At 42.2% G+C, this 25785-nt stretch overlaps 2 protein-coding genes and 1 long non-coding RNA gene across 4 annotated transcripts; 1 reads left to right on the top strand and 2 right to left on the bottom strand.

Annotated features, from left to right (window-relative positions):
• Nucleotides 1-540: 540 nt before the first annotated feature.
• LOC127610864 (uncharacterized) lies at nt 541-3550 on the bottom strand. Its single transcript, XR_007965054.1, has 2 exons — nt 1809-3550; nt 541-1599 (listed from the first exon to the last, which is right to left on the bottom strand). It is a non-coding gene; the product is annotated as an uncharacterized LOC127610864 (long non-coding RNA).
• On the top strand, nt 1514-18125 carry ikzf1 (IKAROS family zinc finger 1 (Ikaros)). The gene is given in 9 exon segments (XM_052081340.1): nt 1514-1575; nt 1577-1788; nt 5682-5735; nt 5875-5991; nt 12699-12968; nt 14320-14487; nt 15421-15546; nt 15940-16074; nt 16613-18125. Coding segments are annotated over 9 exon segments (1854 nt in total). The 3' UTR covers nt 17323-18125.
• A 4454-nt stretch (nt 18126-22579) lies between these two features.
• On the bottom strand, nt 22580-25780 carry fignl1 (fidgetin-like 1). Of its 2 annotated transcripts, none has more exons than XM_052079390.1 (2): nt 25590-25780; nt 22580-24817 (listed from the first exon to the last, which is right to left on the bottom strand). In XM_052079390.1, exons 1-2 carry the CDS (start codon nt 25600-25602, stop codon nt 22902-22904), a joined length of 1929 nt encoding a protein of 642 aa, XP_051935350.1. In that variant the 5' UTR covers nt 25603-25780; the 3' UTR covers nt 22580-22901. The 2 variants fall into 2 exon arrangements, with proteins under 2 accessions (XP_051935350.1, XP_051935351.1); XM_052079391.1 differs by lacking the exon at nt 25590-25780 and adding an exon at nt 25190-25346.
• Between the last annotated feature and the right edge of the window lie 5 nt (nt 25781-25785).

Here is a 25785-nt window from a genome sequence, read left to right on the forward strand (position 1 = left end):
ACGGTAACAGAAAACGCTGGTCAATTAAGGACCAGGACAATAAGGAAGATAACCGAAAACGCTCGCGAAACGATAAAGGGCGAGGAACTACCGAAATAGGAGAGTCGTAACGTTAAACCAATTTGGTTACAACACGAAATGCGCGAAGGTAGAGGCCGTAAGGCAATAGGGCAGCGAGAAATAATCAAGCGACGAGATTAGCGATAGCGAGCAATGGCACGGTATGGAATTCTCCGGCAGTGAGATGACTGCCGGAGTCGCTTAATAAAGGCAGGTAATCAGCCCGAAATTGAGAGCAGGTGCACCGAACAGGCGGAGGGAAAACTCCGCCACCTGTCAGCGAGCACGCGACGTGACAAGTGGTAGCAAATTTTTTGGCATGTTGTGTTCTTCTAAGATTATAAAAATGATTAGGAAGGGTTAAGATTGGTGAGCTTTGCAAAGTCATATACGCAGTTTGAGCAGTGGTTTAAGTTAGGCCCTATACTGCCCCCAGTATATTTTGCGGTCGACACACATCATGTATCTTCAAAATCAAGCCAAGTCAAGTACAACTTTATTGTCAAAGCACAGATGAAATTTCTTCTCTTTCACAACATACAACAAGAGGAGCTGCTGTGGGTGCCCGCGCCGCCATCAAAAGAAAAATAATTAAAAAAATAACCTTGCATCTTATCGCAAATTGGAAAAGCCAATTTAAAATGTAATTAACATAGTTTATATCGATCTTAAGATCCATGTACAAGTGCGCTTTATGTCCACACTAGTTGCACAGTTCAGTGCACTAGTAGAGTGATTGTGTTTCACCAGGTGTGTTTTTTTTGTCCAACGGATGTCCAATTACTATACGACATTTCTGCACACTCTCGGACGACTTTGTCACACATGGACAGCTATGTTACCAGTTACTCAAAGCTGTGTGCTCGTTGGCAAATGTGTGCTAGTCTACTGCTCATGACATCATGAAATTGTACCAGTGAACATACAGCGCATAGATGCCAACTCCCGCACAGTTTTTCTACATTTAACTTCGAACCTCTAACGATGAGTTAACCTCATGAGTAGTCCTATTAATATGCAGACATATTATATAGAGTTACTTGTAAGTAACTGACATTCGGCTACGAGTCAGTTCGGGTCATTCGGGAGGGGAAACTGGATATGTTGAATAAATGCTTAAATAGCCTTTGATACATGTCCCGATATATGCACACTTGATGTTGAAAAAGGCCCTTTGCCACGAAGGAGACTTGCTACAGAAGAGGAAAGAAAAAAAATTAAGAAGATTGGAGAGGCATCAGGAATCATGAGGCGGATAAGAAACCAAGTTGTGTTAATTTCATGGGCTGCCTCGGTGTGCCATAGGTGACAAAAGGGGAGCCGTCCAATATACGAGTGAGGGGTGCCCCTCCGCTCGCTCCCCTCCCTCCTACATCAGCATCCTCGGTGAGAATGAAATAAATAAACAATGAATGGTCCACTCTTCTCGCGCGCGCCTCATCCCATCTCATGCATGGCTGCCAGTAATGGTCTACTGGGTGTCAGCTTTTATTGGCACGGCACAAAGCAAGTGCCAAGACGCCCCGCCACACGCCGGGCCTGTGGATAAAAGCAAGCAAAATGCCTCAGTCGAGGACAGTGTAGTCATGTTGGGCTGGAACGAGGAAGTGCAGTGGAGAGGGGAGGGACTGAGGGCGCAGCTCCATGGGGCCGCAGCGCTGCGACCTTCTACACATGGAACCGGGGACAGTTGGAAGAACTTCATACTGCAAACTCAAGGAATAGCAGGTAAAGTGGCTTCCACTAACCTTTAGCTCAGTGAGAGTCTTGGCGGCTCTAAGACACGGGGGCAAGAGCTTGAGACGGGCACGGTCAGATCCTTTTAAAGGGTTTTTTGGGGAGGGCGCGTACCTGCTGGAAAAACCTCCTGCGGAGTTTGGTTGCAGGTGCTTTGTCTTCATCCCGTCTCATCCGCGGGCTTTTCTCTGCCGCCACATTGCACTGGCGTGCGATATTTTACTAAAAGCTGCAAATTACAAACGTTTTTTTGTGACACACTTTTCTTACACAAGAGCCATTGACATTAGAGGAATGTTTGGGGGCATTTCCCATTTTCCACATGGCTTTTTCTTTTAGGGAAAAAATATGGATCCATGTTTTCAAAATGTCTCATTAAAAAAATGTAAATAAAATAAGCGAAATTGTATTTTCATTCATCTTTCACAAATTTGATTGCTTTTTCGGACATCTTCATCTGTTTTTCTCCTTCTGTTGTAACACCTGTTGCAATGGGTGTGCCGTACCACCGCAGAGCGTTCGGTTCAAAACTTATCTTTGCAACTTTTTGGACATTATAAAGGTGCGAATTTTAGAATCTAGCAGTACGGCTTCCCGTGACTCTGAAAGATGATCCATATATGATGGCTTCCCGCACGTCTTAACTTGTTTCACTTTCTCATTAGGCTGTTGAAATGCTGTAAGTTGAAGACACCGGTGCACAATTGTACTTTTTGTAGGATTACTTGAATTATTTATAGAATGTTCAAAGTTTTAAAATTCTTTTCAATGAAAAATGAGCACCTCACGTTCTGCTTTTTTACTTTCGAAGCTGATGAAGTGTGTCCTGAAAAATACCTGGTCGATGGCAATTTACTCATTGTGACTTGATGGATCAATTTGACCATTTCTTTCATTTTGATTCCTATTTTAAAGAGCACTCTCCTTTGGTAATGTACAGCAAGTCACAAAAAGGAAGTTAATAATCCTATAAATTACTCTGGCAAAAATCTGACATTTTAAAAAAGAAAAACAAAAACGCAACACTTCCCAAAAAATAATTTCAGTTTTCCGTCTATTTAAAACTTGAAAACACACCTGCACAAAAGACTTTTTTTTGATCGATAGAAGCAGAAGTGCCTCAAGTGTGTGCGTCGTGTGTGCTGTCAGAAGAAAGAGAAGTAGGAGGGGAGCGGGCAGCACAAGACAGGCAGTTATTAAAATGATTGTACTGTCTGAATAGCAGACTAGTGAAGTGTGTCACATGCAAATGAAGGAAACTTCTCTTGAGTGCACCTCCGCTCCCCTGTCACCCCGGCACTGGGCCCCTGAAGAACACATCTGCTAACTCTGTCTGCCCGCTGATATCATCCATACATTTCGTGAATTACTGTAGTGACGCTCGACAGAAACACATGGTCACACGGGCTAGGAACAGACAACTCCCTGACTTTTTAATAGAACCGAGCGCTTCAATATGAGAGGATGAATTTTTAGGATGATTTTAAATTTGAATCCGTGTTTTGTAAATCACATAAAGTGTGTCTTTTGTGAAATGAAAAAAAAAATGGGGTCGGCACGAATACAAAAATGAATATTGCCTTTTCGTTTAACTGATGACATCATTAGAATATGGATTCATCATATAAAAATTCTAACCTTTATTTGTTTTCCATATTTTATAATTGATTGAAAAAAATTACTTGTCTTATTGGTTGGTTTTTATTTATGCTTCAAACGTCTAAATATTGAAATATGGTTTCATTTCATCTACTACGCTTCATTCATCATTTCTACTTGTGATACTTCAACAACGATCCGGGTCTCCGACGCATCGTTTGGTACATCCGATTTAATTCAATAAGATACAATATAAGAACTTTACCAAGACTTTTAAAATGAATATTTACTTTTGAATATACCATATAGAGGTGTCTATGTGTGCGTTAATTACGGTGTTGTAGATTGCAGTAGTCTAAAAGAGCAAAGTGGTGTTTCTAATTCTAGTTACCCAAATTACGGCATACCTCTCGATATGATAAAGTGCAGTTGCACACCACTGTAAAAAAAACAAAAAAACAAACATGAAATTTAAAACAATAAATTAAATTGAACTTCAACATCAGCTGAAATTATTGTATGCAGGGTTATTGTATTGAATTTCAATACATTGTGCAGATGTTCCTTTAATGTTGTTGGCGGTGAGTGGATACAGAATAATGCTTGCAATTTATTTGCTATCATAGTAACACACACGCACGCATGCACGCCTGTTTGTGAGCTTCTTTTCTGGTATCCAGAATTCACTGGTGTGGCCCTCAGTATCTGTTAACGGTTTCGTTCTTTCTCATCTCCACCCTTGTTGCTGGTGTAGCTGTTTGCACCTCTCTATGAGAAGATGCCCCCCCCCCCACCCGCCCCAACCCCACCAGCACATAAACACGTATAGACGCATGCAACCCTCTGTCAACCCACAAGCCTCTTCCTGCCTCTCCTCAGTGATACTCAGACCAAAACTTTTCCAGTGCCTCTCTATGCACGCACCCACACACACGCACACACGCAGACTTCCTGACTACTGAATGTGCACCACACTTTCCAGACGTCTTTGCAAGTAGGTTTTGGCTGAAAGCGTCAACGTGCCCCCACCAACACGGCCGTGATTCCCCTCGCACCATCTGGCCAGAAAAAGGGCACCAGAGAATACATACCCTCGCTTTTCGCCGTCCTCCAAACTCCAGATGCAGAAGAATGGTGGAGCATGCGACAGACTGCGCGATGCCCAGTAAATCATCTGCACCAGCGACCTTTGCCCCCCTTCCTCTCTTAACACTCGGGTGTCTGCACAAGCTCCTGACTTGACTCCGCAAAATACTGTTGTGTTGCGACACACAAGCCTGGTCGCTTCCCACTATTTGTTCCAAATGTGTGGAGCCATCTGTTAGTGAAACAGGAAGGCCTAGGTTCCCCTTCTCCCTTGGGCTTGTTTCGCTATTTTCAGGAGCTTCACTTCTCCCCGTGTGGCTGCTTGGACCAGGCGGCGGCCCCGGCGAGGGTTTCTTGAAGTGGCGGAGCCCAGGCCGAGGCTGACGGCCCCATCTGCTTCAGGCTTGAGGGCCATCCATTATTCATGGGGCCACGAGCACTGGTTACTCCTCAGATATTCAGCCCTGGCCGAAGGAGCGCCTCTGGACTCGGTTGCCTTCTCTTGCCTTCTCGAAAGAAGCGAGAAGGAGAACTTCTCCATCCGCCATCCTGTTCGTCTTTGCACTTCGAGGCTTTGTTCTCCACCTTCCAGTCACATTTGCTCTCTTGACTTCTTCCCCTCAATTGCAATCTATTCCACTCCCGCGATGTCAGTATTGCTGACACCCTTTGCCTCGCCTCGTCTTTTTGCTCCTCTTTCGGGTTCCGAATGTGACGGAGTCTGCGCCGACCGAGGCTGCGGACTCAGCGATGCATGCTCAGTAAATTAGAGAGAACATGAGCGTTGATCAGCTGAGCACGGCGAGCGACCACATCCTCCGTGACCTGAGGCCAGTTAATTTTCTGCTTAATTTTGCCGCGGTCACTTTGCATTTTTTAGACGATTACGTGGCAGGAAATTAACAATAAATAACAAATGTGGTCTGAAAGGCTGTCCCCGGCAAGCCCGCGATATGTCGGCGGGCCCATCAGCTGAAGCCGGGCCGCGCTCTGATCTCAGACTTGTAATGAAATTGTCTGTAATTCTTTGCAAACTAATGTGGGCGACAGAGGCGTCACTGTGCGGCGACAAGATTGATCTCACCGAGGTGACATCGCGAGAGTGCAACCTTTAACCCTCTCTGGCTTTGTGTAATGTTTCCTCTGCCTACTCCTGATTAAATGTACATACTTTCACATCGCAATCTGTCCCCCGTTAGAGTACTTGCACCGCATGGAGACGGAGGAGGCCCAGGAAATTGCCCCGATGCCAGGTAAGAGACTGCCGCATGATTGAGCTTTAACGTGCGACAAACAGCTTTTAAACCACCGGGAGGTAATTTTCGTCCTCTGAGAGAGGCGCTTGGGGTCCTCGCGGGGTGAGTGACGGGAGCTTTCTGATGTGTGTCGCAGAAGGCCGAGACAGCCCCCCTGCCAACGAAGCGGCCGAGGACGCAGAGGAGCCCATGGCTGTCCCGGAGGACCTGTCAGCAAGTTCTGCCCACCAGCAGCACAACAGAGGGGACAAAGGTATTACTGAGACATCCGTTTGCACATTTTCACCGTGCGTATGTGGGATTCGTCCAGTTTTCTTAATTGAAGTTCTGGCAGCATGGTGATCGAGTGGTTAGCATGCCCGCCTAACAGTCCGAGGTTAGGGTTCGAATCTCAGCTCCCACCTTCCTGTTTGGCGGGGGTATGCTCTCCCCCCGCTTACGTGGGATTTCTCCCAGTGCTCCGTCTTCCTCTTATGGCCCCGAAACACAATTCGGGTCATTCAAGAATGTAATTTGTCCATGTGCCTGACGATTGGCTGGGTGTACCCGCCCAGAGGCAAATGACAACCAACTCACCAGTGATCCTATTGAGTAAAAGCAACAAGGTTTAGTGAACACAAAGTCTTCTCATGTACATTCATTGTACCGGATATCATATTAATTTATAGTCCATTTTTATTATTTTAAACATCTTAATTAAATGTCCATATATTTCAGCGAGTGCCGAAGATTCAATCATAATATAACGACTCCCAAAGCAGCAGTTAAGTGAAACTCATGTCAGCTTTCATTTTTTTTCCCCCTCCAACATGACCCTTTTGCACATTAAGTGAGAAATATGTGCAGCTTATAATACCCCGGATCATTTACAGTCTCTAAAAAGAGCGTAATGGATGCATTTAGGTCACTGGAAAAAAGGTCTCCAAAAAAAACAAAAAATCTTCTGATCCATGGCATGTAATTAATAAGCCAAATCTTAAGGAATAGCTAATGTGGCCTTGATTTGAATCTGTCGACATCAAACCAGGGAATATCATGGTGAAGCGAAGGATGCTAGGGAGTTCCCATCTGTGCCGTATATTTACCTCAAGTCCCCTGAAATGTAATTACAATATTAAGCAAATGATTTTTTTTGGGGGGGGGGGGCTTTTAACAACGCACATCATTGACTTTATTGAATTTATGTAGTCCGTCACACATATTGCCCATGGGTGAGTGTAGATTGACTTGTAATTACTGGCCAGTCCAGGGTCTCCACTCCAGCTCACCCGTGACAGGATAAGCGGTAGAACAGGGATGTACGTTCAATCAAAAACTGCACAGTTTGTTGTTGGCGTCATGCAAAAAAAAATAAAAATAAAAAATAAAGCAAGCTTCGATCCTATCTGTGTTTTTCCATTCATCCAGATAACGGCAAAGATTAGCGCCACGCAGTGAGAAATGAAAAGCGAGAGGAAACTGAAATAGGATGTGTGAGAGTTTCCTCAGAAACAAGTTGCTGTCAGGCAGTTTCAACACTTTGGGAGATAAAGAGTTCAGGAGCAAGGCCAACAAGCTTGAGAGAATCATTGCACACCTGCAGACGCGCACGCACGCACACCCACACACACACCCACACCCACACACACGCACACGCACACACGCACACGCACACACACACACACAGGCACACAATTATAACTGCACAACTAATCTCGGGTGGCTGGTTGACATTTAGTAAAATAAGACACAAATGAATATGAATGAGCGGTTGTTAAATGTCCCTTGCTTCCCTAAAAAGTTTCTATAAAGCGGTGTAAGGATGCGTTTGTTTGTGTGTCGACAAGGTTACAGACAAAATACAAGAGGGGGCGGGGGGTAATACATTTCTCCTATATCTTTGTCGCAGGCAAACATGATCATTGTAATGCAGGTTCGGAAGCAACTGGCCACGGAGCGCTTCATGATTGTTGACAGCAATCTCAATTTGTGGCCCAAAAATGTTAAATCAATCTCTCAAGTATAATGGGAAAGCATCATCAGAGAATTTGGCCTTTATTATGCAGTACACTCCAATTTCTTTGTGATATTAATAGTTTTGATAATTATGAGAGCTCATTTTTTTATTGATATTGTCTTTGTTGTTGTTGTTGTCGTTGCAACTGTACTGTGTCACACTGAAAAGCTGCTTTGAAATGTTGCTTCTTGAATTGATCTCACTTGGAGTTGTTTAAAGTGAGTGGTTGAAATATTTTTATGTAAGCACAAAAGTTGAAAGGTAAAAGTGGGCTGCTTGTGTTTTGGATGTGTTAGTGCTGTCGTTGAATACATGGTTCCACAACCTTGCACACACGTTTCAGCCTTGTAACAGGAACCACCGGCAGGCTCGGCGTGTGTTTCCACACAGCAGACAAGAACACTTGCTATCTAACTTCCCATATCTGCTATCTATCAACACCAAAATGTGCCAATTACTTCTGCCACTGCTTCTCCTTTGTTTGCAAATCAAGGATAACATTTATCCACGCCGACCCACGACCGTTTTATTGCCGCGCAGTTTATTTGTCTACGAAGGGCTTGTGACGCTCGCTTCCCAACACACGCAAATCAGGATAGAGTATGTAAAGTCAAAGGCCTTCTTCCTATTCCCGCTTCGTTTGCAACTTCCCCATGTCCTCGAGCGGTTGGGCGCAGTCCGACGTTCACGGTTCCCTTCTGTCTGTTCCAATGAGCTCAACCGGATGGTCACACGAGAGGCTCGCGGGACTGCGGCAAACACAAAAACACAAAAGACATTTTGTTGGAAAAAGTGTTTTTGTTGAAAGATTTTACTTGCTGTCGCACGTCACGTAGATGAAGAAAACATGATTAGAGGATTTAAATGCATTACGTTACTAAATGTATATAAGATGTCCTTTATTTGTCCCACACTGAGGAAATTTACAATATTGTGTTACAACTTCAACAAGTTGTGCAAAACAGACGGCTACAGACAGACGCGAAAGCACCGTCACGTCTGCATATTCATGCTTATGCAGCACTTTCAAAATGTGTTATCATTGAAGAAATAAAAAGAAAGAAAGAAAGAAAGAAAGAAAGAAAGAAAGAAAGAAAGAAAGAAAGAAAGAAAGAAAGAAAGAAAGAAAGAAAGAAAGAAAGAAAGAAAGAAAGAAAGAAAGAAAGAAAGAAAGAAAGAAAGAAAGAAAGAAAGAAAGAAAGAAAGAAAGAAAGGAATATTACCATACAGTGTGCAGTCAGTTGGATCTACAATAAAAGGATAATCTCATCAGCAACCTGTAAACCATTTAATTTTATGATCTAGTTAATGACTATAGAAGTACTTTAGCAGCGCGGAAAAATAACATTAATGAAGGTTTTAATGAATCAGATGGGATTGTGAAAGGATCCGTTTACATTATGACACTTGTTGCTTGAATTATTTGAGAAAGTTAAAATTAAATCGAAATTCTTCATATGGGTTTCATATAAAACAGGATATCATTGTCTAAATGTGTCTGCTAATTTTTCCTGCTTTAGGTTTGTTTTAATCCCTCACAAAAAAAAGAAAACACGACTGCCTTTGCAAGAAGTAAAAACAACACCAGCAGGCTATTTAAAGGACCAAATGTAATGGCTTCTGGACAAATGCAATAACCTCGTGTTTGTTTTTCATTTTTTGTAATTGTGTGAAGTCGTCCCCTTTGCTTTCGTGTGACTTTCGTCTGTTCTTGACTCAATCAAAATATATATATATATATATATGATGAGAAAACCTCCCATACAGACAACAAATAATTGGATATATCGATGCACGTTCTCTCTCTAAATGTGAGGGTCAAGCAAACGGGAGAGCGAGGGAAAAAAAAGAAAAGTCAACCTATTTCAGTTACATGTTTGACAATTCCTTTCCCATGCTTCCCTTTCTGTCACTTCTCCATAATTCTTGGTATTTCAGTTAGACAGGCCCTTTTTTCTGAAGCTTCCCCTTTTCCATGGATTCCAAAATGTTTCACGATTTCCACTTCTTCCTCTTCGGTTGTAAAAGCACAGGGTTTGAAAGCGTGGGGAAATCAGGCTGTGAACATGACACGCAAACCGCAGCGCGGGGCGACTTGCATGATCAGTCTGTCAATTCTCTTAACAAAGTCCTGTGGTGGTAAAGAAGGAGAAGGTTGTTGCTCTTATATGCGAAAGGGCACTTCTCTTTTCTGGGAACACAACAAGTCAAATAAAAACCATGGCTCTAAGAGTTCGTTATCACCGCGCGCGCACCATGTATAACCGGTAATTTGCAGATTCTGACCGATTGAAACGAGGATGAAAATCAACAAGAACGTGCCCGGGTGTTTATCATACGCTGTCACCGCTGTACTCCTTCGTTTCACACTACTTCCTGTGTCTCTGTTTCCTGTTTATCTCGCTGTCATTTGTTTCACCAAACTATGATGGTGTGCGATGATCTCATCGCTGACATACTCAAACGCGCAGCGTGTCTTTTCCACCTGCAGATCACCACTTTACTTTCGTGACGCAGTGAAGAATGATCATAATCAAATGTTGAATTGCCCAAATCACTAGCGTTAAGTGAGGAAAATGTCTTAATGTGTAGGCAGTATTTTGGTCATGGAAGAAGTTTGCATTGTGCAATGCAAACTTGTTAAAACTTTGTAAAGCAATCTTATCTATACCAAATGAATGTTGTACTGTACACTATTTGTCTTAAACTATGTTTGTTCTAAGCAGGTAGCAATTTCAGTTTGAGACAAATAAACGAGATTTTAAAGCAAGTACAAAATACAGTAACCAAAAATAGTCAATGTGGAGCACTGATGTCAAAGTCAAGGCCCGGGGGTCAGATCTGGCCCGCCACATCATTTTATGTGGCCCGCGAAAGCAAATCAAGCATGTCAAGTTCCATGATGCTTGCTAAAGTCTGAACCAAAATTTCAAATTGTTATATGTCATCCACGATAACAGTCATTATTCTTGACTTCTGATTTTAAAATTGGTTATCCATCAATTTGTTGTGCGCTGTGTATGTAATATGTTGAGGTGATTAAACATTTATATGGTTTCCCAAAATTCATAACGGCCCTCCAAGGGAAACCGTAACTACAATGTCATTAACAGACAAACTTCAGACAGACTCACACAATCAAAAACAACAGAAATACTTCAGTCAGAAAGCAATTTTGGTGCCTAATACAAATCGAATACACTATTTGTCACAAAAGAAATTGATTACAAAGCTTTTTTAAGCAGGTAGATTATGCGCAGTACACACTTAAATGAATAAATATTAAGACTAAATACGAGACTAAAACACAAATAGGACTTTCAAGAAAGTCAAAATAGAGCAGTTATAAGGGTCATCGTCAGGCAAATTAGAAGCTGACCCAAGGTAAGCCTCTTCCGAAATGTTTAATTTAAATGCCTGAATAAGCTAACTTTTTTGGGTTTTTTTTGTTTGTTTGTTTTGCATTTTTACCATGTTCGCATTGTGTGTTGAGACAGGACACATTGTGTTTTTTAAGAATATCTCAGCACTCTTTTTGTACAGGTGAAGAGCCACATTTTTCTGGTGAAACGATTTACCTGTGTTCCCCCAGAAATATACTGATTCGCATCTTTTCATTATGCTACATTTACATCACCAGTGCTCACATCCATTTGCCTTCTTCATTTTTACATCTTTACAACATTTTCTGTGTATATATATATATATATATATATATATATATATATATATATGTAGAAGAGAGAGAGAGAGAGTGATGCACTAGCAGGTGCACATGGGGAGGGGGGCCCGCACATACCAGTGTACCAGGGTCGACATAGTCTCTGGGTCAGCGCTCGCTGCACTTGTGGGTTGTGGCACCCCTCGTGTTAGCTGGCCTTGCCACGCCGAGTTCCTCAATTCTGAACCATGCAGTTAGCATTTATACATTTGTGTATGTTTGTGCAGTAATACGAATGCATATGAAGGGTCTGAGTATAGGGGCGGAAGGACAAGTCTTTTTCACATCTGTTCTATTGCTGTGTTGTTTTACTATAATTGTTGTGATGATGATGATGATGATGATGACAGGGGTTGGTTGTTTGTTCGCTTGTGAAGCACTTTGGGTTGCATTTTTAGGTATGAAAGGTGCTATGCAAATAAAGTTTCATTTGATTTGATTTGATCCGAATTGGTGATAACTTGGAAGAAACATAATACTAAAAATTATGTGCGGTTCTGTCTGGCCTGACATACTCCACTAAGCTCATACAGTAAGTGGGGAGGAATTGATAGCATCACTGGCCCTCCCAATTCAGTGGTCAAGGCGCTTTAGGGTGAAAATAGCTCCTGATACATTACTATCATGATTTATTTTTTAATTATTATTATTTTTTGCCAGCGATAATATGGACAAATCTACAAACTAATTGAAATTTGTAATTTATTGTCATTGTCAAATTTTATGCTTCCAATACATTGCCGGTCAAAAGAATGACATAGTTCAGGTGTCGTTGGCGCCGCGCTCAAGAGGGTCACATTTGTACCTCCAAATTTATGTTGTAGTTCTGATTTACTACTGGTGTCTTTTTTGGGTAGAGGAGCGTGTTTTTGTGTACATCATGAATCAATGTACCGTAATTAGATAATGGCTGGCTTCCACTCATAATGGAATTACATATGCTGACATTTGATTCCTATTTGTCACATAGCAAGGTGGTGGTGGACCCCAAAAAGCAGGCAGGAGGGAGGAGCGGGTTGTATTTGAAGAATTGTATTGATAAAACACAGAAAATTAAATCCTAAGTAAACAAAGTTACAAAAAAAGTCACAAAAGTTAGTTTTAGCTTTATAAATGTATCATGAAGTAATGACACATCACGCTAATAGACTGCCCATATCTCGTTCTCTACAACATCATGACCGAATCTTGCTCTTCTTAATCTAAACCGTGGCCCTTCCCCTCCCCTTGCCCTCTTTTCCAGCCTGCAACATTAAAGTTGAGGCTCGCAGTGATGAGGAGAATGGGCTGTCCTGTGACATGAATGGCACGGAGGAGGAGGAGTGCGCGGAAGACTTGCGCATGATCGATGCCTCGGGGGCCAAGGTGAACGGCTCACAGCCGAGTCCCGAAGCCAAGGTCTTCTCCTCGGCTGGCGGCATCCGGCTATCCAACGGGAAGCTCAAGTGCGATATCTGTGGGATAATTTGTATTGGCCCCAATGTGTTGATGGTGCACAAGCGAAGCCACACTGGTAAGCCACCCGCAATAAATCATGCCCTCCATATGCACCCATGTTCAATGTTAGCATGAGAGGATGGATGAGGGGCGGCAAAGTGGCTCCGTCCCGTGTTTCCAAGTCTTCCTTAGATTTACAAATGAAGACATCAAAATTGGGTGTCTTCTTACTTTTTGGCATGAAAGTCATGTTAGAACTTGGCTTGAGTCTCTGTGCATTCTGTACCAACAATCATTATTGCGATAATACTTGTGTTTGGCTGTGTGTGTGCATGTGCATGTCCTATCATGTATGAAATCACCATTAGCATGCTCAAAAAAAAAAAAAAAAAAAAAAGAACTGACTATCATCACGTAACAGTAACTTATCACATTGTTGAGCAATCAAGCAGCAAATATTATCTAAAAAAAAAAAAACTTGCCAGTTGAGCAAAAAGTTTCCCGAGAGCAATTAAAAAGGATCTCCGTGCAGTCACAAATATAACTAGCTATTAAAAGTTTTTCAAAAATTGTGAATTGATATTCTAGCAGAATGAACCCAAACCAGTGGTGGGGAACATTTTTGAAAAAGGCACTTAACTGTCATGCTGTAGAAACTAATGACACTCAAAATGGAATAACGGAACAGTTGACTAATGTAAATGAAAGTACAATAAAGGATATAATGAAGTGCTGCCGATTTGAATAGAAAATATTCTGTGGTTGAGTCTTTGCTCCTGAAATGCATTTTTAATGAATTTCCTCTTTTCTATATTTTTGCTGCTTCACTGGTGACTCGTATTTTATTGAGGTGGAGGCTACGGAAAAAAAAGCTGTATTAAAAGGTTCTCACAGAATGCCACAACACTCGAGGAGGCTGGAGATTGGTTTATTCCAGGAGCGCTGATCAGGAAGACTGGCTCTCAACACAAAGTGTTTCCTTCACTTTATTCAAATGAGGCTGAATTTGCATTGTGATGTGCTGCTCTTATTTTAGAGATGAAGAAGAGGAAAAAATGAGATTTTCAGATCAAATTGACCCAGGCAATGGTGCATTACGGAACTGCCAGGCTCAGTCTGAGAGGCTCTTGTTCGATCAGAGCAGTAGGAGTTGATGGGGCAGGGGGAGCATGGAGAGATGGAGCATCACTGTGCCCACCCCCCCACCCCCCACACACACAGTGCCCCTGAGCTGCTTCATTATCTCACTTGTCCTCTTTCCTCGGATGCTTGTAACACAATGACCCCAGATTCCCGCTACTTCGGCATACACCTTTGGTCCGCGATCAGGGCAAATGTCATAAAAACATCCAGGTCAATACTTTGGTGTTTGTTGTTTTAGCAGCCACTTTATATGATCTTGCGTGTTGTTGTTTTTTTGCTCTCAGGAGAACGTCCTTTCCAGTGCAGCCAGTGCGGTGCTTCTTTCACCCAGAAGGGCAACCTGCTGCGTCACATCAAGCTCCACTCTGGAGAGAAACCCTTCAAGTGTCACCTTTGCAGCTACGCCTGTCGCAGGAGGGATGCTCTCACCGGACACCTGCGGACACATTCTGGTCAGTTACGTAAAATTCCGTCAGACGATATTGGATGGGTGCTACTTTCAGAAATGCAGGAATTGAGCTGGTAAATTTTTGTTGAATTTTACAAACCAACGACATCATATAGCTTCCAAATGCCAATATTTTCATTTAGAGGAGTTGACGCATTTAGATGCAATATTCAGCGTTATGAGGCAGTACTGAGACTTTTCCCAGAAGTCTGCCAAACAAATTTAGTTTTCATTAAATGCCCATGTAACCTTTCTTACTTTATTTTTTTCTTTCTATTTCTTCAAAATGTTCTAAAATACCACAACGGCTCAGCAGGTAGACTACTAATGCATGAGACAGTGCTGTAATGCATTTACATTTGAGGCTATTGGGGTAATTTCATAATAAGTGTGCTGTGAGGGGACATTCTATTAAAAAACATGGAATGTGACCTACTGATTTTGTAAAAATGTATTTTGGGGGTATTTATTGTCACTCACCACAAATTTGAATCTGTGGTTTATGCTTAACATAAAAGCAATTTGGAAAAATACACTTGTGTTGTGTCAACATTGTACTTAGGAGAGAAGAACAGATGAAGAAAACAAAATGCGTTTAATGGTCTACATGCTTTTAAAATGATTTTTGACTTGACTTGTCTAATCAAACTAAATATAAGAAAACTAAAGCTAACTTTTTAAAATGTGCACCATTTAGACTACTGAAGGTTTCCTGGAATGGAAATAAGATACATTTTGATACCTGAAAAAGACAGTAGACATTACATCCCATTAAAAAAACAACACATATTACAATAAATGGTTTCATAAAAATCACCCACTGAGTACAATTTGACTTTTTAACTCAATACTACTGACTCAAGACAATTACAAAGTCGATTAAAAATCACTTTCTTTTCATTGCAGGGGTTGTTGATTGTTTATTGTTGTTTTGCAGTTGGAAAACCCCACAAGTGTGCTTACTGTGGACGGAGTTACAAGCAGCGCAGCTCTTTGGAGGAGCACAAGGAGCGCTGTCACAACTACCTTCAGTGCATGGGCTTGCAGAACAGCATCTACACAGGTCGGTGCCTCGTGTGTGTGTGTCTGTCCCCTTTCACTCAAATATCCATGACCTATTTTACTTAATTTAATCAGCACACCACAGTTGAGAAGCAGCAATAGTTCAGGTTGTAGTAATACATATAGGTTATATGCGAGTGTATTTGCTATCTGATGAACCTTGAACCTGTGCATCCATCCCCGCATCACAGACTATGTGTAAACGTGAGCTGAAACTAAAACCTGTGTAGATTTCCTGTGTTCTAGATGTAAAAGGACATTCATCAAAATAGCGCTCTTGTCAGCGGAATACTAAAACTGTACCAACAAAGAGGCCCTCCTACACTAGTACTCACTTTTCAACCAACGGCACCTATTTTGACACTAAAACCTCCTTCTCTGTCTTGCTTTCCAGTAGTAAAGGAAGAAAGCAGCCAGAATGAACAGAGGGAAGACTTAAACCAGATGGGATCTGACAGAGCCTTGGTGCTAGACAGGCTAGCTAATAATGTAGCTAAGCGTAAGAGCACTATGCCACAGAAGTTTGTGGGTAAGGGCTGAAATCTGCTTCCTTTGTGTCAAGACATTTACAGTAAAGGTAGCCTCGTCATAGGTCAATAAATTGTTTAGCAATTGCTATTCATTTTTTTTCTAATAAATTCATGTGCTTGATGATTAGAAGTAACCTACAGATAGGGAGCTGATATCAAGCTCTACTGTTGCTTGCTGTAAAAGGTAGCAATCGCTTCAGAATTATTTTCCTGACCGGCGGCTTGCTTAGACATTGAACAGAACAGACTCAGACTGAGTCTCACAGGAGTTTGAACTTGACAAAGTGTGAGCTTACACTTGTTGTGGAAAAAGGTTAATCCACAGTTTACAATGAGAAATCAGCCTGTGACTTGTTTAAGTTGTGTCCATTTCAGTACTTTTAAGTTTGCTGTGCTTTTATCTAAAATTAGCAATGTGGTCTGGAATGGTCATGTGAGAGAATAACTAAAACGGCATTTAGCTCAAGATTTGTTGTCTCAGGATGTAGATGATCATTTTTTGCATCTGTGACAACCAACATGTGTGTGTTTCCTCAGGTGAAAAGCGCCTGTCAGACCTTTCCTACGATGGAGCACCTGGTGAGCTGATTCAGCCTCACGTCATCGACCAGGCCATCAACAGTGCCATCAGCTACTTGGGGGCAGAGTCGCTACGGCCCTTGGTCCAGCCCTCCCCAGCGTCGTCTTCTGACGTGGGCATGGGTTCCGTCTACCCCCTGCACAAAGTGGTCCCGGATCCCCAATCGGGAATGGGCCACAGCCTGTCAGCCAAGGACAGTGCGGCTGAAAACCTGCTTCTGCTCTCCAAGTCCAAGTCTGCCTCCAGCGAGAAGGATGGCTCTCCGAGCCACAGCGGCCAAGACTCCACTGACACGGAGAGCAACAGTGGCGATCGGGCAGGCGGGGCGGCCTCCGGCCTCATCTATCTGACCAACCACATCACCTCGGGGGTGCGGAATGGCACGCTGCCCCACGTGAAGGAGGAGCAGCAGCGACAGTATGAGGCCATCCGGGCAAGCATGGAGATGGCGTCGGAGGGCTTCAAGGTGATGACGGCAGACGGTGAGCAGGTGCGGGCGTACAGGTGTGAACATTGTCGCGTCCTCTTCCTGGACCACGTCATGTACACCATACACATGGGCTGCCACGGCTTCAGAGACCCCTTTGAATGCAATCTCTGTGGCCATCGCAGTCAAGACCGATATGAGTTCTCTTCGCACATAACACGAGGGGAGCATCGCTACTGAACCCTGATGCTCACAACAGACACGTGCGCGCATAGGAAATCCATCGTGTATAATACACCGCTGACGTGTGAAAATGTGATTTTTATACACTGAGCATGTTTGTTGAAAACAAAAAAGTTTAAAAGCCCTCCGAATCTCATTTCAAATATTAAACTTGGAGAAAAAAAAAAGCAAGCAAATTAAATGGTGTTCAGTCAAGACAAAGTGGCAGAATGTGGTGCCGAAACAGCATCCACCTCCTACAGTATGTAAATGGTCTTCTGTTGCATTATGTGTTTGTATGGAACACTTTTTCCCTATCACAAGCAGCAACTTTATTTTCTTGTTTTTGACTCAAGAAAAAAGACAAAAAAACATCTTTGTATTTAAAAGCCTGTTCACTTATGGAGATGCAAGCTACCGTAATGATCTGTACAAAATACAAATCAATCAAAAATGTCAATGTAGATAATAACTCTTCATCGAGTTCATTTTACAACCTGTATTCTTATACCAACTCACATATTATTTATGACATTTAACTTGCCCATTTTGTTTTGTTTACTTTGTATTTATTACAGTGATCGGTGTTTGTCAATAGAATAGTGGCCACTCCACCTGTTCAACTGTATTCAATGTGTTTATGGTGAAAACAATTACTGCTGCTGTAAGGCAAAGATGGGAAAAATATACTGGAAAATGTATTTCATTTCTTTCAAATTAGAATAGTTTTGCTCTCAAGATCACACACAGCCTTTTGTGACTTAGTGGGAGTTTCTTGCTTACAAAATATCAATAAAGGATATTTTCTATAAGCGACAAAATTGTCGAATTCATTTGTTTTCCAGTGAAAAATCATTATGAGATTATGAAAGTTAAAATTTGGGCAAGTCAGGAGAATTCTTCAGTCACCATATGTATTGTACATACGGAAATAAGGATAATAATCATAATAACAATAATAATCCTAAAGGGTTGTGTGGAACTGTCCATAGTAAAATATAATTGATCCTCCAAAATATAAGGCATAAAAAGGCATAAAGATTTTAACTTAGAGTCTCCGGTGTCAAATGTTACCTAAGGTTTTTCCTCGGTGGAATTCGTCTGGCAAGAGGTGAGCGACATGAAATTACATCATCCATCCATGATCCATCCATCCATTTTCTCGACCATTTATCCTCTTCCAGCTGAATTCTGGCACATGGTGGGGCATAGTACCACCGGCCCGTTTGCCAATTGTGGGGCATGTATAGACAAGCAAGCATTCACACTGACATCAAAGGACAAGGGGTACCTGAAGAAAAGCAGCATATGGAGAACAACCAAAGCGCAGGAAGGCCGCAGCCCAGATTTGAACCTCTAACATCAGAACTGTGAGGTGGATGCACGAACCATTCATTGATCATTCCATGATGACAAAACAGAACAGCATTGCAAGCAGCATGAATAAATTAGTAAATAAAGGAATTCAATATTTGCCTTTGTTTGCGCAGTGAAAGACATACTGAAACTATACAGTACCTTGACGAATTATTTAAATGATCACTGCAAATTACACTACTGTGCTTGGCCTATCCCATTTCTTTTGTTTTGCTTAATTCTTTGAGTTTCATGAGAAAATGATACGCAGGAAACAAAGGCCACGAAACCATTCGACTCACATTCATCCTGCATTGACGTCATTAGGTTGCCTGCCTTTTGGAATCAAAATGTAAGCGTAGTCAAGACAATGAAATCACGAATTATATAATTATAGTGTTTGGAGTTAGAAAAGGTGCTTAGATTCAAATTTATTACATTTAGAAGCTGATGAGTCCATTGGATGGCATGCCCTCGGAAAGAGCAGCAGAGAGCTGGGAACACAGAAGTTTAATCAGGACACACTAGGCCGGACAGGGCTTGCAGCACCGCGCCTGACTGTGGAGGACTGCTCAGGCTGCTACCGGCATTGTGATGTGACACCATTGTTCCAGAGGGTAGCAGTGTGATTTAGCAGAAATGGGAAGCAGCTGTGGGCAGCATCGAGGCCCCACGCTTGACTGGGACCCAAAAGGGGAGTCCCTACATTTGCATGAGAGGGCCGATCCAGCAAGGCCTGCTATACAATTCCACATCTCACTTCCCCCTACATCTTAAAATACTGTACTCCCTAAAAGCAACAGTATGTGGTCATTTCACCTTAAAATTGACACCTTCAAAATTACCTGGATGTTACACTGGGTTGGAGAAGGACGCTCTGTCTTGCAGGTATACTCATGTAAAAAATAAAATAAAAAAATAGAAGTTCTAATTGGACTCCTATTGAAGTAAAAGTAGAATCTGAAATCTACTTGAGTGCAAACGTAAATAATTAAGTTTTACAGTGAAAAGTAAACAAAAGCCATTCTGGTAACTTGACACAATAGATACTTTTACTGTATTAACTTTCATAGAACTCAAAGTAAGAAGAAAAACATAAATCACTTGGATGAGGAATATACTTTTTTGCTATAATTCCAAAAGGTATGTTTTCCGCAAACACAACACTGCTCATCACCAAATGAACACATACAGTAAGAGTGAAGCTCGGTGGTGGCTGCATCATGCTTTGGGTTTGCTTTCTTCAGATGGAGCTACCGCCTACATATCAAAGTGGAATTAGGAACAGCCTATGAGACCATCTAAATTTTATTTGGGGTTCATCTGAGACCCTTTAAATTGTGGCAGCTGTGTATTGAATCCTAAAGTGAGTTGGAATGTGATTGGTTAATTCTGAACACAGCCACATCCCATTGTAAGAGGGTGTGCACTGTGCACATTAATTGTTTAGTTTTATTTGTCCTCTCGAATTGAGCTCTACAGGTAATACAGAAAGTCACAGTAAAAAAAAAGTACATATCCTTTTTTTTACAACCTGGATCTGGGGTGTGTACGCTTTTTATACCCGCTGTATTGCCTTTTTTATACACCAAGTTGTCATCAACAGAGGATGAAAAAGTAACCAGACTATCTTGACAAAGAAAGGACAAGATAAAATTAAGACGTAAAAGTAGAACATTGAGGGAAAAATCAAAAATCTATTGTACAGATACCTGAAAAATCTGAGTACAGTAACAAAGTATTTGTAGTTAGTGATTTACAGGCAATCGGTAAATATTTTGTCATTGCCTCTGCATCTCACCAAATTTAAGGTCCGGATAAGACCAATGGACCAGCCGAGACACCTCTCCTCAAGGCGATTTCGACAATCATCCGTAATGGCAACGAAATCATGGCAGAGTTCGAGAGCAACAGATTAAAAGATGATCGTAAACTGCTTTGGGGTTCGACACATCGTGAACTGGAGAAGGCACTTTTCATTTGCTGACTGGAAGATGAAGGTGAAATAGGAACATTAGTTTCATGGCTAATAAAAATCATTTTTTCTTCATATACTGTACACATATTTGTAATTGACATGTTTATAATGTACAACATCTTCATGTTTTTACATCTATAAATGTTCATATTGTATTAAACATCATAGTTGGTGGCCATTTTATTGGAAATGGTTACAACAAACTCCCGTTATAACGTGCAGATTCATTGTGTTGTAGCGATGTGTTTATTTGAACCAACAATTTGTTTACTTCCATCAGAAATAACCCAGAATTTTACCCCAATACAAAAAATCCCAAAATTGACTTAATTAAACAAGACAACTGATTTTAGAGTGTAGCATTTGAATTGGGACCAGAGTTTTGCACAGTATTTTAACTTGCCGCAGCCCAAAGCAATGAGAAATAATGAAAACATCATAAGACATGATGTTCTCACACAAAATATTTCTGGTGGTGAATAGTATGAATTTTCATTGCCGTTTTCTGATGTGGATATCTTTTCTATTCACAAATTCTTACTAATGTATTTATATACTGTATGCTACAGTCATTTTGAGTGAAATTTACTTCCTGCAGTGTGAACTTGATTCTGCACTGCCAAGCATTGTGTCCCATGAATGCAAAGTGACAGGAAAGACATTTAAATGTTGGCATTGCAAATTTGTTCACGCTTTTCGCGATGCTTCTTGAGATGTGCCTGTGACAGGGGGGATGTATTTGTACACAAGCGGACTTGTCTGTAAAATGAGAAAACACAAAACAAGCAATTGGCTTCAGGTTAAACTGCTATGTTGGTCCAGTATTTGTGGATGCATTCTCTTTGTTGTATAAGCCTGAAACAAATTGACCAAAAGGAGAATTCAGGCCTGAAGGGAAATTCACATTAGTGTGTCGTTAACTTCCCAAATACCTTGTGTTCAACCTTTAAAGTAACCAAAATGAAATTGAAAATTTGACAGAAAGATACAAGGGTGACATTGAAAAAAAATTAAATAAAAATGTAATAGCTCCTTAGTTAACGTCATGTGTCTGACAAAGGAGACATGGTCATCTTTCATTGACTGTTAAAAAGTAACATTTGATGATTTATATAAATATTGCCATGAGTGGTTAATAAAAGGCATTTGTTGAACTGTTAGGAATGAAACCATGAATTAAAAATATGCACTTTATTGGTGCGTGTACATACTTTTACGTTAACAAGCTCAGATTTGACTAGTGCATTGCCACCGTAGAAATTACGAAAACAAGCTAACACCATATGTCACAGTTTGGAGTCCATACTCAGCGGATCCCAAGCAGCACCAGAGGAATTCTGTGCATCTGTCCCAGTCCAGCTGTGAGGTGTCCCTGTGATGCCAGCTGGAGGGGCGGGGGGGTTGTGTGACCAATGTCGCTGCTGGCGAAACCAACAAAGTTTAAATACAGTGGCCAGCCACACAAGTCTTCAATATTTATGAGGGGCTTGACAAAAAGATGAAAAATAAATGAAAGTCTTTTTTCATGGCCTTCCAGATTTGCAAAGATCATTTCATTAAAAATACATGACAATTTTATGCACTCTATAATTGTCCCCTTGCAGAGGGGCGTGCGTGTGACTGACGAGACCCTTGGCTGAAAACCCTTCATCAGATTGCGGTCAGCTTCACTTTCTTAAGACTGGTGGGCAAAAATGTGGCAGGAATCATGTTTGTCAGTACTCTGAATATTGTGGAAGAATTTGCTCACTGAGCGGGATGTGTTGCAGTAACGATTGTCCTGTGCTGTCCACTGCTGTCTTCATTAATAAGAGGAAGAGAGGAACACAAGAGGACAGTTCTTAGGATACTGTGTGTGTTACTCAATTTCCGTGGAGATGATTAACACATCCATCTTGTGAAGCGTGCTTGCCAGTGTCAGACAGATTTAAGAGGCACATATATTTGACACAATACAGTGGTTTATTCTATATGCATTGCTTAAAAAAGTATAGGCTTACAGTGCCGTGTGCGTTTTATTTGATTTCATTTTAGAAAACACTGCAACACAAACTTTAAATAACAAGTCTTACATTGGAACATTTGTGTACATCCTATTAGTATTTCAGAAACAAAAAAACTAAACTTAAACATCAACGTGTGCTCAGTTGCCAGAGAAAGAATATTTATCCAACTGTCAGCGAGGATGGCAATTATTTATGAAGCGATGTAAATTCCAAGCCACTTGTGTTAAATAAAGGTGTATTTTCTTAAATTAAGGCCGTTATCGACCACTTCCAAATGTCTTATTCCACTCCTCATACAACTCCAGGTCCTTAGATGAGACGCTGGGTCGCACCGTCTTCAGAGCATTTTGGAAGTCGCTGTAGAGGATTGGCCGTACCTGAGCCGGCGTGATGGTGGCAATGTCGCCTAGCTGGATGCTGCGAATGGGTCCTAAGGCCGCCTCCCTACACAGTTGTGTCATGTCTGCCCCGGAGAAGCCGTCTGTGTTTGCTACAATGCACTCCAGATCCTCCGCTCTCAGCTGGTTCTTTTCTCGAGACAGGAGGTTGGTTACGATCAGCTGCCGGGCGGCACCTTCGGGAAGGGGAATGTACAACCTCTTAGCGAAGCGACGACGGGCAGCCTCGTCTATTTCCTGAGGTCGGTTGGTGGCCCCCACTACCAGGATGCGGTCCTCTGCAGCCGTGGCGGCACCATCCAGCTGAACCAGAAACTCCGTCTTGATTCTGCGTGAGGAGTCGTGCTCGCCGTCAGTGCGCTGAGACAGCAACGAGTCAATTTCATCGACGAAAATGACAGCAGGTTGGTGACAGCGGGCGATGGCAAATAAGGCCCGCACCATTTTTTCACTCTCACCCATCCATTTGGATGTGAGCGATGACGCGCTGATGCTGAAGAATGTGGCACCTGACTGGCAAGCAATACATTTGCCTATTAACGTCTTGCCAGTCCCAGGAGGTCCAAACAGCAAGATTCCCTTAGGTGGACCCCGGAGGCTTGTAAAGATGTCAGGTCTCAACATTGGCCAAACAACAATCTCCTTTATGGCGGTCTTAGCAAACTCCAGGCCTGCTATGTCCTCCCACACCACAGGGGGTCCGTGGTCCATGATCTCACTCATGATCAACTCCACTATCTTTGGCTCAAAGTTTTTCAGATGTTCATTGTTGGAGTTTGGTCTTGGCGCACCCTCCTCTTCGTCCTGCCGCGGCATAGGCGACACAAATTTAGGAAAAGCATTTCGAGGCCTGTTAGCTCCCAGGGATTTCTTCACAGTTGCTGCCGCGGCAGAACTGGCACCTCTTTGGGGCTGATGGAAATTTTTCTTTTGATCAACAATTAGCTGCTCACGGGCTGATTTGAAGTTACATGGGGGTCTTATGTCGCCCCCTGCTTGTGGCCCCCTGCCTTCACTTGCATCTGGATTGTAAAAATTCTTCCGCTTCGATGGATTGGAGGTAGGAAAGAAGCTGGGTTGATGGTTGCTGCCTACAGGGCGTGTGTTGCTCTCAGGAGGAACTGATGAGGGATGACTAAACACCGACTGTACTCTGGCGTTTGGACGGGAATATGAGTAGATATTATCTGAAAGGCACTCAGAGGTTTTTGGTCGATCTACAGAAACAGTGGCTAGGCTATTAACCTCTATTTTGGCCTGTGGTGGAAAATCAAGTCTATAGGTTGTGCCCTCTGACCTGCCTGCAGCGGTGGAAGCAGACAAGGAGCTGCTGATGTTGCTGCTCTCTTGTCCAACAGATATGTTAACATCTGCTGGTGCCACAAGGGAGTTTTCTCCCCCTGCACTTGCTTGAATCATCTTCTGCACGCAGGGCAAGTCGAGCATGTGCTCCAAGGTGAGGGACGACTCCCATTTGACGCTGTGATTCTTCTGATTACGGGCCAGATGAAGCGCGCTCTCTGCATAGTTGTTAAGCCCCGTGCGGGGTTCATCTGAGTCCAGCACTGCAGCATAGCGCTCCGAGTTGGTCCTGAGCAGGATACCCATGGCGGCCTCAGAGAGGTTGGAACTTGCCCATGCATACTGAATGGAGAGGATGTGGGCCCGGTAGGCATCGGCCGTCTGTTCAGGTGTACAATTGCCAGATGAAATGTCAAAGGACCTCCTCTGCCATTCGTCCAGGTGCGTGCCACTCATGCCTGGGCTGCTCCAGCCTGGTGAAGAAGATGGGGCATAAGTGATGAAAAATGCAACACCTCAGCAAAAGCCATGATTTCAGGTAATCTGCAGCTTTATGATCGTGCAAACACAATGTCAAATTCTCCTATAGATCACAGATAATGTTACAACTTAGTGGATTTAATGTAAGTAGTTTGACACTATCAAAATGCTGCTTTATTGATAACAGTCTATTCACTTCGTTGGAATTTCACAACCGATTAATTGACAGGTTATATAAATTAACTTCAACAGTAGACTCTGTGGACTGATGTGCGAACCAGTTCACGCGCGTACGCAACAGTCTGCTTACAATGTAAACATCAAGGTTCGCAAGGCAAAGCGTCCAAAAAAAGCACCTCACTTACTCTTGGCGGTATGCCCTCACGACTTTGTTACGAAATATAAATACCACACCCGCAAGTATTAGTCGTATGAAACGCAAAGCTTAAAACGTGTGCTTGCTGAACTATTTGTTGCCGCCACCCTTCGCTTCCTGTAAGCATCACTTCCGGTCACGGTGAACGTAGGTTTCCTCCCCAAACAGGCAGACAAACAGACTTACAATATTCAGTCGGAAAATGAAAATTATATTAACGCCAATCGACGATGCGTTACGTAAATTTAAAAATACGTAAATTATTATGTCAAAATTTTAAACATCACCTCGAGGAAATTCGACATATGTGAATACTTCACCTTATTTTTATTTTCGCTCATTCACAAACACTTAACACTTATTTTCAACGCTGAATTTTGTTCACTTACCGAAGCACTTCATATCACAAAGTAAAGTTTCGACTGTGCGAACACCATCGACTTTTGTGTGAAACCTGTAGTGCCATCTTGTGTTGGAAAAGCATAAAGCCGTATTGGTCAATGTGCCTTTCCTATTTCACTTTGCATTCTGGGAAATGAAGTGCACATGACGTCAAACATCCAATTTTACACGAACTAACAAAGA

The sequence above is a fragment of the Hippocampus zosterae genome, chromosome 11 (genome assembly GCF_025434085.1).
Source record: "Hippocampus zosterae strain Florida chromosome 11, ASM2543408v3, whole genome shotgun sequence".
Taxonomy (NCBI): Eukaryota; Metazoa; Chordata; class Actinopteri; order Syngnathiformes; family Syngnathidae; genus Hippocampus; species Hippocampus zosterae.